Source organism: Xyrauchen texanus, chromosome 36 (assembly GCF_025860055.1).
Source record: "Xyrauchen texanus isolate HMW12.3.18 chromosome 36, RBS_HiC_50CHRs, whole genome shotgun sequence".
Classification (NCBI taxonomy): domain Eukaryota; kingdom Metazoa; phylum Chordata; class Actinopteri; order Cypriniformes; family Catostomidae; genus Xyrauchen; species Xyrauchen texanus.
Window position 1 is genome coordinate 31,893,022 of NC_068311.1, and position 16,076 is coordinate 31,909,097.

At 42.5% G+C, this 16,076-nt stretch overlaps 1 protein-coding gene across 1 annotated transcript in view; it reads right to left on the minus strand.

Moving 5' to 3' along the window:
* The window catches only part of cux1b (cut-like homeobox 1b), a 53,884-nt gene extending 45,054 nt beyond the window's left edge, over positions 1–8,830 (minus strand). The window contains exons 1-5 of the mRNA XM_052106505.1: positions 8,484–8,830; positions 4,469–4,579; positions 3,737–3,784; positions 3,582–3,660; positions 3,355–3,492 (exon numbers count right to left, since the gene is read on the minus strand). Of these exons, the coding sequence (XP_051962465.1) occupies positions 3,355–3,492; positions 3,582–3,660; positions 3,737–3,784; positions 4,469–4,579; positions 8,484–8,546 (439 nt within the window). The 5' untranslated portion in view covers positions 8,547–8,830. The remainder of the gene's footprint in view (positions 1–3,354; positions 3,493–3,581; positions 3,661–3,736; positions 3,785–4,468; positions 4,580–8,483) is intronic.
* Positions 8,831–16,076: the final 7,246 nt, after the last annotated feature.

Below are 16,076 nucleotides of genomic sequence, written 5' to 3' on the forward strand. Positions count from 1 at the left end.
GGACTGCCGCATACTGGATGTTTTTCCCTTTTCACACCATTCTTTGTAATCCCTAGAAATGGTTGTGCATGAAAATCCCAGTAACTGAGCAGATTGTGAAATACTCAGACCGACCCGTCTGGCACCAACAACCATGCCACGCTCAAAATTGCTTAAATCACCTTTCTTTCCCATTCTGACATTCAGTTTGGAGTTCAGGAGATTGTCTTGACCAGGACCACACCCCTAAATGCATTGAAGCAACTGCCATGTGATTGGTTGATTAGATAATTGCATTAATGAGAAATTGAACAGGTGTTCCTAATAATCCTTTAGGTGAGTGTATATAGGTATTTTATATAGGTATGTTATTTAGTTGTGTAGTCTCATGTGGTTCTGGGTTTGTCCTATGTTGTTTTATGTAGCACATGGTCCTGGAGGAACGTTGTCTTGTTTCGCTGTGTACTGTACTAACTGTATATGGTTGAAACAACAATAAAAACCACTTGACTTGACAAGCTGCTTTAACTCATGAAGAATACACAGAAATCAACCGAGGCACATTAGTGAATATGAATAATATGTTTACATTGTAGTCTGGTGATGTGAATAATGTCTGTGCTTCATAATTATTTTGATGTGTTGCTTGTTGACTAACATTAGTATATACAAATTACATATACACTAAATATTCACATTAGTGCTTTTATCATTTATTGCAATGTGTTACAATTATGACATTCTGGGTGTTATGAACAACATCATCCTATGTGCATTTCCAGTTTAATTGAATCCGAATCGATGGTGTTATAATATAACTCACTCGTGTACAGATTGTGACTTTGAGGGGTATATTGATTATCAGATACTTCTAATGGAAACTAAACTGATACGACGCTGCAATGCTACTGTTACAATAATAAAACAAGAGAGAGTAATTAACCATGGTTTGAACACCGGTCTCTGCAAAACATTTGCTAAACATGCTTTATTATCATTTAATATAAGATCTTTGACACGTTAATGGATATTATTTAATAAAAGTGAATGCATGTCCTGACTGTAAACATCCCAACCCTGTGTGACGTAACACACACCAGCATCTCCACGAAATGAATGAAGATTTCCAATATATCCGAAGTTAGATATCCGATATAAAGTGTCATTCCGTTGCACTTTCCTCCGTTGAAAGGTGGAAATTCAGACTGTCCGAGTTGAATGGAACGCTTCATGAATCACAGCCACAACAATACATAACATTGCGGCTTTCCTCACAAGAGCTGACACACACACACGTCCAGAGTTTCACTTTTACTTAATTTATTGTCACTTATACCTGTCTGCTACCTCAATAACTGCTATGAGCATAGAACACTCTCATAGTATGTTATGTTTACATTTGGCATTTTTAGAAATTGTAATCTTTTTGCACTACTCAGGTTACAAATGTGTACTGGTCGGCACTGCACTGTCTCTTACGGTGCCTATTGTCCTGTGCCATATTTTTTTGCACACGTTTGCACGTGCACTTTATGTAGAAATGTTATTTAGTCTGTGTAGTCTCATGTGGTTCTGGGTTTGACATGTGGTTCTTGTTTTTATGTTTCACCATGGTCCTGGAGGAACGTTGTCTTGTTTCGCTGTGTACTCTACTAACTGTATATGGCTGAATGACAATAAAAATCACTTGACTTGACTTGAGAGCGAGGCCGGAAGAGAGAGAACGGTAAGGATTGACACCAGGGGAGATTTATCTCTGACAGCTGTGCTAACAGTGAAAGCTGGAGGGAGATAAAAGAGGAGCGGAGCCGCAGTGAAGAGAGAGGAGAGATATGAAGCTGAAAACCCTGTGAACTGGTGGGTTTACGTTTATGTGAAACCTTATAATAAGGACTATGGGTTGAGCTTTTGTGTGAAAGCATAAGAAATAAATCACACTTAATGTGAGCTAATTTCCCCCTTTAACTAACCCAAGAGTGTCACAGTGGCACCGAAACCAGGGGAAAAAAGGAGGAATCATCGTTATGGAGTACCCACCACTGGGCGAGGTGAACAAGAACCTCGCTGCAATCAACCAAACCCAGCACCAAGCACTACTGGATCTAAACACGGAGCAGCAGTTCTGGGTGGTCCTTCAGACCCAGGCTGAGGACCGGTATGTGTTTTGGAGCTTGGTGCCCCAGGGGGAAACTGCAGTCGTGACCCTGGCCACAACTTCGGCCATTCATCACGTCAAAGAGGGGCCCACAGGATGATCTGGAGGCATTCATAGAGCCGTTTTGACTGGACAGCTGAATCCTGGGGAAGGCCCAACAACCAGTGAGTGGTCTGTGTAACAAATGAGGAAACAAACCAGGCGCTGGTTTCTTCAAAACACAGGTAGAGAACTTTTAATTAACCACTTCTCTGGTTTACAGCTTCACAATAACTCATCATCTTCACAGGCACATAGTCACTTAAACACATCAGTTTCACAATAATATATCAGTTTTGCAGTAAAGCTCTCGACCCAGTCTCTCTTTCGATCTGGCGCTGATTTGGTCCTTTTGTGCTGCTCTCCCCAATCTCACTACAACACGTGGACCAAGTGGAACCTCAGATACCGTACCTCCACCTGCCCAGTCGTGCATTTCTTGGAGTTTGCTGTGAGCCTTGTCCACCGTAGTGACCTCAGGACCTCCTTCAGATGCTGCATGTGCCAAATGCGGTCTGAGGATTCGGTCCATGAGGCGCTGAAACGTGGCCGGAGTCCCAAACCAGACGAACGGAAGTGTCACAAATTGGTGTAATCTGAACGGTGTGGAGAAATCCGTTTTTTTTTAATGGGAAATTGGTGTCAAGGGTGTCAATTGGTGTCACTAACCCTTTGTCAAATCCAGTGTCAAGTAAAAACGAGCAGTGCCCAACCGATTGAGCAACTCATCAATATGAGGCATTGGGTAGGCTGGGTAGAAATGTTATTCTAGGTAGGCTTCAAGCAACCACCTTTCTATCAAGTGTGTACTTGAACTGCAATATGCTGATGACTGTGCTCTTGTGGCCCGACAGAAGATCTTTAGTCCGTACATCCTATCCATTAACACAAACAAGACTGAGGTGATCTGCAAATGGAGCTCCTGCCCACAATACCTACATACACCATCAAAAATAACCCAATAACGACAGTGCCATCATTTCCTCCTTTCAAAAGACTGCAGTACAGATCTTGAAATTGAAAAGCAGATGTAAACAAGCCTTGATGCATTAGGGAAGCTCAGGCATCACTGATAAAAATCTCCACCTACATACCAAAACTGCTGTCTTGACCACCATCATATTATGGCTGAAATGGAAAGGGATACACTGGATGTCTGCAAGAGCGTGTGTATATTTTACCCTGGTTCTTGACTTCAGCAAACTCCTTGTTATATTCCTCCAGTGTTTCTCTCAGTTTCTGGTTCTCTGTGTCGATGTCGTTCATTCTCTGAATCTTCAACAGCAGCTGCTGCGACAACTCCAACACTGACACGGGATCTACACACATTCACATAGATACAGAATGCAGATGTACACACCACATACACATCACTATGACAGAGAGAAAAACAAAACACAGCAATTACCGGGCACATCGATGAGCCGTTTATAGACATTTAGAAAGGCCGTCTCTGCTTCTTTACTCCGTTTACTCAGTGAGTCGATCTGAAAGAGACAAACATGTCAGATATTTGCTGAATCGCTGACAGATGAATGAGAGGATGACAGATAAGACACTCACCTCAGACTGAAAACTCTTCAACAGTGGAGACACAAGCTTCCTCAGTTCCTACAACACAAGTACGACATTTACCATCATCACAATCAACTCAACACACACAATCACATTTTCAAGGTCAAGACAGTGTGTCTATTAGTATTATCACACTAAACTCTGATGTAATAGTTTATACATTACTGAGTTACGGATAATAAATGTAATTAATATGTACATCATTACTTTGAATGGAAAGTAGTGTAACTTAAAGTTACACAGCACGAGATGGGGCGCTCAAGCGAAAACTAATTTTGTTTCTCTTCCACGGGGCCACTAGCAATATTAGTAGCAGAAAACAACATAGCTGCACACACTACTGTTGCTCTCGTGCCAGTAGCTCCAAAGCTTGCGTACAGACCGTCTCATGAACGTGCACAGATCAATGGTCGGTCAAGAGTTTTGCTTAATAATACAGTACATTTCGGTTTGTTTCTCACCAAACCTTATTCCTTCTTTTGAAGCAGTGGTCATTATAAACTGCCATAGAATGACATAAATGAGCACAATATTTTTCACAATTTCTGCCTTTGTGTTCAGAAAAAGAAAGTCATATGGGGTTATAACAACACAGGGGTGAGTAAACAATGACTGCATTTTCATTTTCGGGTGAACTAATCCTTTAAATACTTTGTATTGCAGAACTGTGTTTCTCAGATACTTGTCTGAGCGTGCGCACACACACACACACACACACACCTCTGGTGTGTTCTTCTTGAATTCACGGCTCTGCTCGATGAGTTTCTTTCTGGACGTCTCGCTCTCATCCTGTCTGCTGGCCAGAAGTGTGGCGGTGCTGTCCAGCTCCCTCTGTAGGGAACAAACATCACAGTCTTTACACACAGGGAACCACACACCAAATAACATGCACATCTACAGTCAGGTCCATAAATATTTGGACATTGACACAATTCTAATCTTTTTGGCTCTATACACCACCACAATGGATTTGAAATGAAACGAACAACATGTGCTTTAACTGCAGACTTTCAGCATTAATTTGAGGGTATTTACATACAAATCAGGTGAACGGTGTAGGAATTACAACAGTTTGTATATGTGCCTCCCACTTTTTAAGGGACCAAAAGTAATGGGACAATTGGCTGCTCAGCTGTTCCATGGCCAGGTGTGTGTTATTCCCTCATTATCCCATTTACAAGGAGCAGATAAAAGGTCCAGAGTTCATTTCAAGTGTGCTATTTGCATTTGGAATCTGTTGCTGTCAACTCTCAATATGAGATCCAAAGAGCTGTCACTATCAGTGAAGCAAGCCATCATTAGGCTGAAAAATCAAAAGAAACCCATCAGAGAGATAGCAAAAACATTAGGTGTGGCCAAATCAACTGTTTGGAACATTCTTAAAAAGAAAGAACGCACCGGTGAGCTCAGCAACACCAAAAGACCAGGAAGACCACGGAAAACAACTGCGGTGGATGACCGAAGAATTCTTTCCCTGGTGAAGAAAACACCCTTCACAACAGTTGGCCAGATCAAGAACACTCTCCAGGAGGTAGGTGTATGTGTGTCAAAGTCAACAATCAAGAGAAGAGTTCACCAGAGTGAATACAGAGGGTTCACCACAAGATGTAAACCATTGGTGAGCCTCAAAAACAGGAAGGCCAGATTAGAGTTTGCCAAACAACATCTAAAAAAGCCTTCACAGTTCTGGAACATCATCCTATGGACAAATGAGACAAAGATCAACTTGTACCAGAGTGATGGGAAGAGAAGAGTATGGAGAAGGAAAGGAACTGCTCATGATCCAAAGCATACCACCTCATCATTGAAGCATGGTGGTGGTAGTGTCATGGCGTGGGCATGTATGGCTGCCAATGGAACTGGTTCTCTTGTATTTATTGATGATGTGACTGCTGACAAAAGCAGCAGGATGAATTCTGAAGTGTTTCGGGCAATATTATCTGCTCATATTCAGCCAAATGCTTCAGAACTCATTGGACGGCGCTTCACAGTACAGATGGACAATGACCCGAAGCATACTGCGAAAGCAACCAAAGCGTTTTTAAGGGAAAGAAGTGGAATGTTATGCAATGGCCAAGTCAATCACCTGACCTGAATCCGATTGAGCATGCATTTCACTTGCTGAAGACAAAACTGAAGGGAAAATGCCCCAAGAACAAGCAGGAACTGAAGACAGTTGCAGTAGAGGCCTGGCAGAGCATCACCAGGGATGAAACCCAGCGTCTGGTGATGTCTATGCGTTCCAGACTTCAGGCTGTAATTGACTGCAAAGGATTTGCAACCAAGTATTAAAAAGTGAAAGTTTGATTTATGATTGTTAATCTGTCCCATTCCTTTTGGTCCCTTAAAAAGTGGGAGGCACATATACAAACTGTTGTAATTCCTACACCGTTCACCTGATTTGTATGTAAATACCCTCAAATTAAATCTGAAAGTCTGCAGTTAAAGCACATCTTGTTCATTTCATTTCAAATCCATTGTGCTGGTGTATAGAGCCAAAAAGATTAGAATTGTGTCGATGAATATTTATGGACCTGACTGTAAAAGTACCAATTACCATGGTGACTGTGTGTCTAAGGGTTCATCTTTGGGATTAAACAAGCAAACTTTAACCATTACATTTCACATCATTATATTAAAGACCTCCATTAATAAAGGTGTCTTAATGTGAAGTAACTGATTAACTGTACAGTTTCATTATAAAAGATTCAGAGCGACTGTCGCTAAAAACTGTGCTGACATCATGTTTATTTGGACGAGGTGTCAGTGTCCTGTGAGATGACGTAAACAGAGTGTGACCAGTCGATATCACTATCCGAAATAGTTCACTCATTCCCTATTTCCTATATAGTGAATGGCAGTGAGTGCACTATATCTGAACTAGGGATAGGCGGATCGATCCTAAAGTATCAACATTTCCGATACTGATGTTGTATCAAAAATATCAATCCACACACACAACAAATTGGATTCTAATTTATTTTTAACTAGGGATATTATCATTTGAACATGAACAATAATCATAAGCTTCAAAGTGAAATAAAAAGGATTAGGCTATATAAGCAAATACTTGTGTGGGATGGGAACGATTTCTTCCGCTCCTCGTGGTTAATTGTGTGGCAACTATGGAACGTAATTGGTTAATTCTGTGGCCAATATGGAACGTAATTGGTTATTTGTGTGGCCAATATGGAACGTAATTGGTTAATTCTGTGGCCAATATGGAACGTAATTGGTTAATTCTGTGGCCAATATGGAACGTAATTGGTTAATTCTGTGGCCAATATGGAACGTAATTGGTTAATTCTGTGGCCAATATGGAACGTAATTGGTTAATTCTGTGGCCAATATGGAACGTAATTGGTTAATTCTGTGGCCAATATGGAACGTAATTGGTTAATTCTGTGGCCAATATGGAACGTAATTGGTTAATTCTGTGGCCAATATGGAACGTAATTGGTTATTTGTGTGGCCAATATGGAACGTAATTGGTTATTTGTGTGGCCAATATGGAACGTAATAGGTTATTTGTGTGGCCAATATGGAACGTAATAGGTTAATTGTGTGGCGAATATGGAACGTAATTGGTTAATTGTAAATGACAAGCAGTAAAGTCCCAGCTCGTACGTCTTCCCGGTGGTGGATTATGGCCAATTAACAGTCCTCAAGTGTACACTAGAAATAAAAGTGTATTGTGTGTAAGAACAAGTGAACAAAAGTGGGGAATGAGATGTAGGGAATTAATTCAGACACCACTACTAAATGACCGACACCCGAAATAATACACTATATTGTGGATAGGGGGCAAAATAGTGCACTATATAGTGGATAGGGGGCAAAATAATGCACTATAGTGGATAGGGGGCAAAATAGTGCACTATAGTGGATAGGGGCAGAGTAGTGTACAATATAGTGGATAGGGGCAAAATAGTGCACTATAGTGAATAGGGGACGGAGTAGTGTACAATATAGTGGATAGGGGGCAAAATAGTGCACTATAGTGTATAGGGGACGGAGTAGTGTACAATATAGTGGATAGGGGGCACAATAGTGCACTATAGTGTATAGGGGACGGAGTAGTGTACAATATAGTGGATGGGGGCAAAATAGTCCACTATAGTGTATAGGTGACGGAGTAGTGTACAATATAGTGGATAGGGGGCAAAAGTGCACTATAGTGTATAGGGGATGGTGTACAATATAGTGGATAGGGGCAAAATAGTGCACTATAGTGTATAGGGGACGGAGTAGTGTACAATATAGTGGATAGGGGCGGTTTCAGAATTACTTGAAGAGTTTTAAGAAGAACAAGAGCCTGTTGATAGTTTTCAGTGACATTTAATTAATTGTTGATCTTTATTAACCATTTTCATGCTTTTCCGTCTGTTGTTCGTATTAAAACTATTCAAGGGCTCATGTATTAACTCTGTGTTCCTGATTTTAACCACTTGTCAATTTTATCGAGTTGTTTATCAAGTTTTTTTTTTTTTACATCAGCGACACAAACACACTCTTAATTTACTCATTAATCATCATAAACTCTCATAAGGAGTTATAAAGATACATTAATGAGGTTAGTTTGTATTTACATGATGATTGTTTACATTAGTCACTGATCATTGAACCAAGAACATCGATATCCTTTCAATCAGTGCATGAACTGTATGTGACATCAGTTCGACACATCTGAATCGACAGTAAAGCGACTCTTTTAAACTCATGATGATCCACTGACCTGTAGCTGCTGTAAGTCAAAGCGCCTCCAGAACTGACACATCGACACCGCGTTGGCCGCCATCTTCCCTCATACACAGCAGAGTCACCTGACGAGTGATGTCAGTCACACGCCACAAGAGTCACGTGATGATTGTGGCACAAGGCTTGTTCGACTTCATGCAGCTCTGCGCAGACCGATCGGCGGCTGACTTGAAGCAGTGCATGCCAGTTAGAAATTTTGTCCGACTTGATACAGCGCCGACGCCATGTGACTGTGACGTATGCCATCAAAGTACCGCGAGAGCGATTCGAGAGTAGCCGGAGGACTCAGCCAGCGCAGCTTCTCAAGAGCAGCTGCACAGGTTCTGATGACGACACAACTGATCCACGATTGGCCGGATTCACTGACAACACCGATGACGTGCGTTTCAAGTTTATTGGGACTTTTAAAACAGTTCAATACCTTTTTATGTCGTCTTTATCTTAAAAATCATATTTATTAGATATTGTTTTACTGTATTTACTTTATTGTTAATAAAGGGTTTGTGTATGTTTATTTTGCATGACTTTCTTTTTCATACAGACCTTTTACAGTATTCAGCTGCATAACCTATTCAAATGAGCATTTTTAATAACTCAAATGTTAATCTTAAAAACATACAATCTAATGTGGTCATAAATGTATGCTCCTGTACAAATGATGCATAATACATTGTTCTTCCATTTGTTCATATGGTTTCTTCATATTCTCTAGTTTATTTTGCTGTGGTCATACTTCACCTGCATGTGGTTAACAAACTGCTAACAACTTGCTATATCTTCAACTTAACAACAGTACAACATTCTGTTCACTTTCAAAGAGTTGGTCTAAATCACAATATAAATCCAACAGAATTGTGCTTTTCTGTATATGAAAATGAATGGTGTTTTGTCTCAAATGTTAAAAAGAGCTCATCTGGAGGGTACTGTAAATCCTGTTGCTGAAACCTTTTTTTTATAGGTTACTTTTATGATTTTGTATTAGCAGAAACACCCATGTCAAACTGCTAAAGTATATATCCAATATGTTATCTTGTTTTGGAAGACCCCCTTCCAAAACACCACTTATACACACACATCTCAAAAGTGTGTTAATACCATGGTCCATGGTTCATACATAAAGTTACTTAATCACTAAATCATGAAAACAATGGAAGTCACTGCTAATTAATGTTGAGCCAAAACTGAAAGTTGACTTAAAAGGGTAATTGCATTTGTTGCTAACTATTAGTAATAATGAATGGAACTGGTGTTGGCTATGGTCCCATGGTTCCTTAGGATATATAAAGAACCTGCACTACCCTATGTAACACACAACAAAATGGACAACGTAACCATTAATGTGTTAGACAGCAAAGGTAATGTTGTCATGCTAACAGTTTCCAATGACATCGCTGAAAGGATGAAGAATGGTAAGGAAACCGCATAACTGTGAAATAATTACAAGGCACCAGTGATTTGTGCAAGTGTTTTATTTATCATTTATTCCCCAGATCAAATGTTCCTTTCTTCTGTCATGGAGCAAGTATCAGCTGTTGAAACAAAAGGTACACATTTACTTAATGACCAAGAATATACTGGAAATATTTCTTGAGTGACACTGACCACATCTACAATCTTCTCTCCAACCAGCTCTCCTCAGTGGCCCAGCTTGTGCTGCAAAGCTCCTCCAACCTCCTATTCCATGTCTCACTACCTCCACTAGGTCGCCGGTACCCCTAAACCTCAGTTTTGTGAAACCACCATCAACCAGCCAGTGCCCCAATACTACAACTAGGCCCTCTGTACCACCTCCACCAGCAACCAACCAGTACCCGATTACTACCACTAGGCCCCCTGTACCACCTCCACCATCAACCAGCCAGTACCCGATTACTACCACTAGGCCCCCTGTACCACCTCCACCATCAACCAGCCAGTACCCGATTACTACCACTAGGCCCCTGTACTACTTACCTCCACTGTCAAGGACCCACCGCCTGCCACTCTGCAACCTGGTGCAGTGTGTGGAAACCCTTCAGCATCCATTCAACCTTCATCCCCTCCTTCCAGTCAGACAGGCATGAATCTCAAGGTATTATATCAAATACTGTAAGGAAGATAAATGTCAATACTGTGGTTAAATTACATTTTCTTTGTTTTGTAGTGTTAATCTATTTCTCTCCTTATCCCTCCATTTTACAGAAATAACACATCAAATGACACTATTTCTACTGGACCTTACAAAAACTCACCAGCAACTTTATTTTAGGAACAAAATGGCGTTCTATAAAAAAATACAAAACTCATTCTCACAAAAGGGCTACAACTTGTCAAGTGAAAAAATTCGAAAAAACTAGCAAACATGTTAACCACTTATAAGAGAGTAAAAGACAGAGCCGTGCAACTGGGGAGGGAAGATCACCTGGGAGTACTATACAGTAAGTTGAAGACTGCTTTACTTTATGTTTCTGAAATAACATTGTCATGTCTTACATTGGCCATTTTCATTTTACATTTGAAATCCACCCCCACCAGCTAATGGATGAGTTATTTGGGTCATCGGGGATCGGTACTGCACCACTTGGCACCATTCACTCCACACCTCTAGGTTTGGAAGAGACCTCCACCCAAAGCATGCCCACAACGTCTTCTCTTCAAGACCAGCCAGCAGGTGCTAGTATGGATGAACAGCCAGGAACCTCTACCATACCAAATACAAACGTCACAAGCAGGCAAAGACTGACCACAACCCTTACAATTTCTGGAGGCTTACGAAGAGCATGCAGAGAGAAGGACTGCTGTGCTTGAGTCCCTGGTAAGGCCAGATCTGGAGAGATGGTGGCGACTTAAGGAGAGGCGGAGAAGGTCCTTCGAAAAAAGATGGTGACCAGCTTGGGAACAATTGTGGAGGAGCTGAAGAAAATGGGAAAAAGACAAGAGCAAATTATGCATCTATTACAGAATCCACATGAACCTCAATAAAATGATAATGTAAAGATGTTTTCTCTTTTGATTTACACCTTTCCCCAAAATGTCTACTATGTATTTTTTTTTTATGTTCCCAAAGAACACAATTTCTAATGACAAACAAATTTTGTTCAATAAAATAAATTTCTTTATTTCAACACAAAATCTGTTTTTTTATCATTTGTTGAATATTTCTGTACATTCAAATCTTTACTTTTGTATGTTTAGTATACACATACAAGTTAGATCTTGGACTCAAGATGGCGCCGAGTATGGCTGCTGCGTTGCGAGCTCCGTTACAACACTGCGGTTTATTGTTTGTTTTGTTTACAGTTCTTTGTTTTTTTGTCTTGGATGTTGTCTGCCTTATTGTTTACGACAGACAAACGCTTTTGGACATTAGTTCTACAATCACACATCGAAAACCGGACTTCAAATTCCTTAATGCCGACCGCTGTTTACAAACATGCGGCGGAGCCCTTTGTCTGTGCTGCTCAGCCGCGAAACGCAGAAGGAAAAGAGGAAAAGGAGCCGGCGTTCTCATCAGAGTAAGACGTCGTGCAAATCGACCCCGCTACCCAGTATACTACTGGCAAATGTTCAGTCTCTGGACAACAAACTCTCGCGAGCTGAGAGCCGGATCTCTTTCCAACGAGAGCGAGGGACTGCTGCGTTATGTGCCTTACAGAAACCTGGCTGTCTCACGGAGATTCCAGACTCGGCCATCGAAATCACGGGCTTTTCCGTGCACCGAGCGGACAGAGCGAAAGACCTCTCTGGTAAAAGCAGAGGTGGTGGTGTATGTTTTATGATCAACAAATCATGGTGTGATCAGAGGAACGTACATTTCATCAAGTCTTTTTGCTCTCCTGATCTGGAATATCTCATGCTTCTGTGTCGACCATTCTGGCTGCCGAGGGAATTCACAGCGGTTATCATCACAGCTGTGTACATCCCCGCAAGCCGACACAGACCGGGCACTCAGGGAACTGTATGGGTGTATAAGTGAGCAGGAAACCGCAGCACCCTGAGGCTGCGTTCATTGTTGCCGGGACTTTAACAAAGCCAACTTCAAAGCAATCGCCCCAAAATACCACCAACACATAAAGTTCAACACACGAGGGACCGGGTTTTGGATCATTGTTACTCTCCCTTCCGGAAGGCTACAAATCCCTCCCCGCCCCCATTTGGCAATCGGACCATTCTTCCGTTCTGCTTCTGCCCGCTTACAGGCAGAAACTGAAACAGGAAGCACCCACCCTCAGAACGATCCAGTGCTGGTCGGACCAATCAGACTCTGCGCTACAAGACTGTTTTGATCACGCGGACTGGGAGATGTTCGGTCCGCCTCTGATGACGACATCGAGGTTTACGCTGACAGCGTAACGTGTTTCATCAGGAAGTGCGTAGAGGACGTTGTTCCGACCAAAACTATACGGATATACCCCAACCAGAAACTATGGGTTAACGGCGATGTTCGGCGGCACTCACTGCGCGGACCTCCGCTTTAATTCTCCTAACACGGAGGAGCGTAAACAAGCCAGTTATGCCCTCCGTAACACTATCAGTGCAGCTAAACGCCAGTACAGGCACAAACTTGAAAGTCAGTTCAACACCACTGACTCCAGAAGTATGTGGCAGGGAATTAACACAATCACGGACTACAAGCGGAATAAAGTCTCCGCCATGAACACCGCTGCATCTCTCCGGACGAACTTAATACATTTTATGCTCGTTTTGAGGACAGTAACACCGCCCTCGCGGAGAGCGCACTCGCGACTGACGCTACAGAGGTTGATTCACTCTCCGTCTCTGTTGTGGATGTAACCCGATCATTCCGACGGGTGAACATCCGTAAAGCTCGCGGTCCAGACGGCATTCCGGGCCGCGTCATCAGAGCGCGCGCGAATCAACTGGCTGGTGTTTTTACGGACATTTTCAATCTGTCCCTCTCCCTGTCTGTAGTCCCCACATGCTTCAAAACATCAACCATTGTGCCTGTACCGAAGCAAGCTATAATCACATGCTTAAATGACTGGCGTCCTGTTGCTCTGACCCCCATCATCAGCAAATGCTTCGAGAGGTTAATCAGAGATCACATCTGCTCTGTTCTGCCCCCTCTTTGGACCCATTGCAGTTTGCCTACCGCAACAACCGCTCCACTGATGATGCCATTGCATCTACAATACACACTGCTCTCTCCCACCTGGAAAAAAGGAACACATATGTGAGAATGCTGTTTGTAGACTACAGCTCAGCATTCAACACCATAGTGCCCTCCAAGCTTGATGAGAAACTCCGGGCTCTGGGCTTAAACAGCTCGCTGTGCAGCTGGATCCTGGATTTCCTGTCAGGCAGACATCAGGTGGTTAGAATGGGCAGCAACACCTCCTCATCACTGACCCTCAACACTGGAGCCCCGCAGGGCTGTGTTCTCAGCCCACTCCTGTATTCCCTGTACACACATGACTGTGTGGCAACACATAGCTCCAATGCCATCATTAAGTTTGCTGACGATACGACGGTGGTAGGTCTGATCACTGACAATGATGAAAGAGCCTACAGAGAGGAGGTGCACACTCTGACACGTTGGTGTCAGGAGCACAACCTCTCCCTCAACGTCAGTAAAACCAAGGAGCTTGTTGTGGACTTCAGGAAGAAAGACGGAGAACACAGCCCCATCACCATCAATGGAGCACCGGTGGAGAGAGTCAGCAGCTTCAAGTTCCTCGGTGTCCACATTACTGAGGAACTCACATGGTCCGGTCCACACTGAGGCCGTTGTGAAGAAGGCTCACCAGCGCCTCTTCTTCCTGAGACGGCTGAGGAAGTTTGGAATGAACCACCACATCCTCACACGGTTCTACACCAGCACTGTAGAGAGCATCCTGACTGGCTGCATCACCGCCTGGTACGGCAATAGCACCGCAGCACAACTGCAAAGCCCTGCAAAGGGTGGTGCGAACTGCCAGGAACATCATCGGAGGTGAGCTTCCTCCCTCCAGGACATATACACCAGGCGGTGTGTGAAAAAAGCTCGGAGGATCATCAGAGACTCCAGTCACCCAAGTCATGGGCTGTTCTCACTGCTACCATCAGGCAGGCGGTATCGCAGCATCAGGACCCGCACCAGCCGACTACATGATAGCTTTTTCCCCAAGCAATCAGACTGTTGAACTCTTGATCTATCAGGATCAATAATTAGCACTGCACTTTATTCAGCTATAATCTCACACTGGACTGTCAACATATTCTCCTCAATACAACTGCTATATATATATATACACATATATATTTCATATACTCCCACTTATTGTATTGTATTGTATATTCTGTTCTATATTCTGCATTGTATATAATTATTGTGTTGTGTAAGTATGTGTACATTTGATATGTAAATTGTTTTGTGTAAGTATGTTGTTTATTGTAATTGGTATATGTCTCGTCACTGTCATGACTGCTATGTTGCTCGGAACTGCACACAAGAATTTCACCTACTGTTGCACTTGTGTACATGGTAGTGTGACAATAAAGTGATTTGATTTGATTGATTTGATTGATTGATCTGGCCACAAATCTGGTCTCTATAATGACATGCATTAGTGTTGTGGGGTTGCTGGGGGTGTGGTTCATCATCAACACCATCATCTACCACAACAACTTGATCACTGGGCTCTAAACAAAGATTATGCAAAATGCAGCAGGCTGAGACTGCTGAACTGATATTGGAAATGCTTCTCATTTGCAGGCAATGGAGCCTCCTAAACTTAGATTTTAGAATGCCAAATGCATGCTCAATGACCACGCGAGCTGCATTGAGCTTTCTGTTAAAGTATCTTTGCCTAGCAGACAAGTGGCCATTGTCTCTATAAGGCCTCATAAGTTGAGGCAACAAAGGGTAGGCAGAATCCCCAATTATGTGCATTCCTTGTGGAACAAGGGAATGAGGATCTTCTTCAAGAACACGACAAACTTCTGTGAAGCTGAAATGCTCTGGCATCATGCCAACTCCCAGGGTAACCCACACTGATGTGACAGAAGCGCTGACTGTCACAAAACCCAGTTAAATTTACAGAATAAAACTGTTTCCTATTCACGTATGCTAGGGGATTATCACAGTGGGGTCTCAGTATAGGAATGTGACACCCATCCACTGCACATACAGTGTTGGGGAAACCTGCTGCGTCAAACCCTAACTTTGACATCTCCAGTCTTTGACCTCTGGGCCAGGAAATGTGGTGGGCCATGTATGTGTTCACATTGCAACAAAACTCATGGAGATGCTTGGCAAGAGTGGATTTTGACATGTTGAATCTATCTGCCACCCCACGATATGACTCCTGATTCGCCAATGTCCAAAGGCAGGCAAGAACACTGTTTGTGAGTGGAAGTTTGGTCTGTTGTAAATTCATATAAACAGGACCAAGGGTAATAATGACATCCTGCAAAGGTAGAAAAATAGGTTATCAAGACAACATGCTAACACTTGTAATAGTTCAATGAATTTTATATTAACCAGTACAAACCTCCACTTGTTCTTTGGAAAGCCTGAAATGACCTCTAAATTCTGAGAGACTGTAGAGAGGGACAACATCCTCCACAAAATTGTCTATTTTTGGAACTG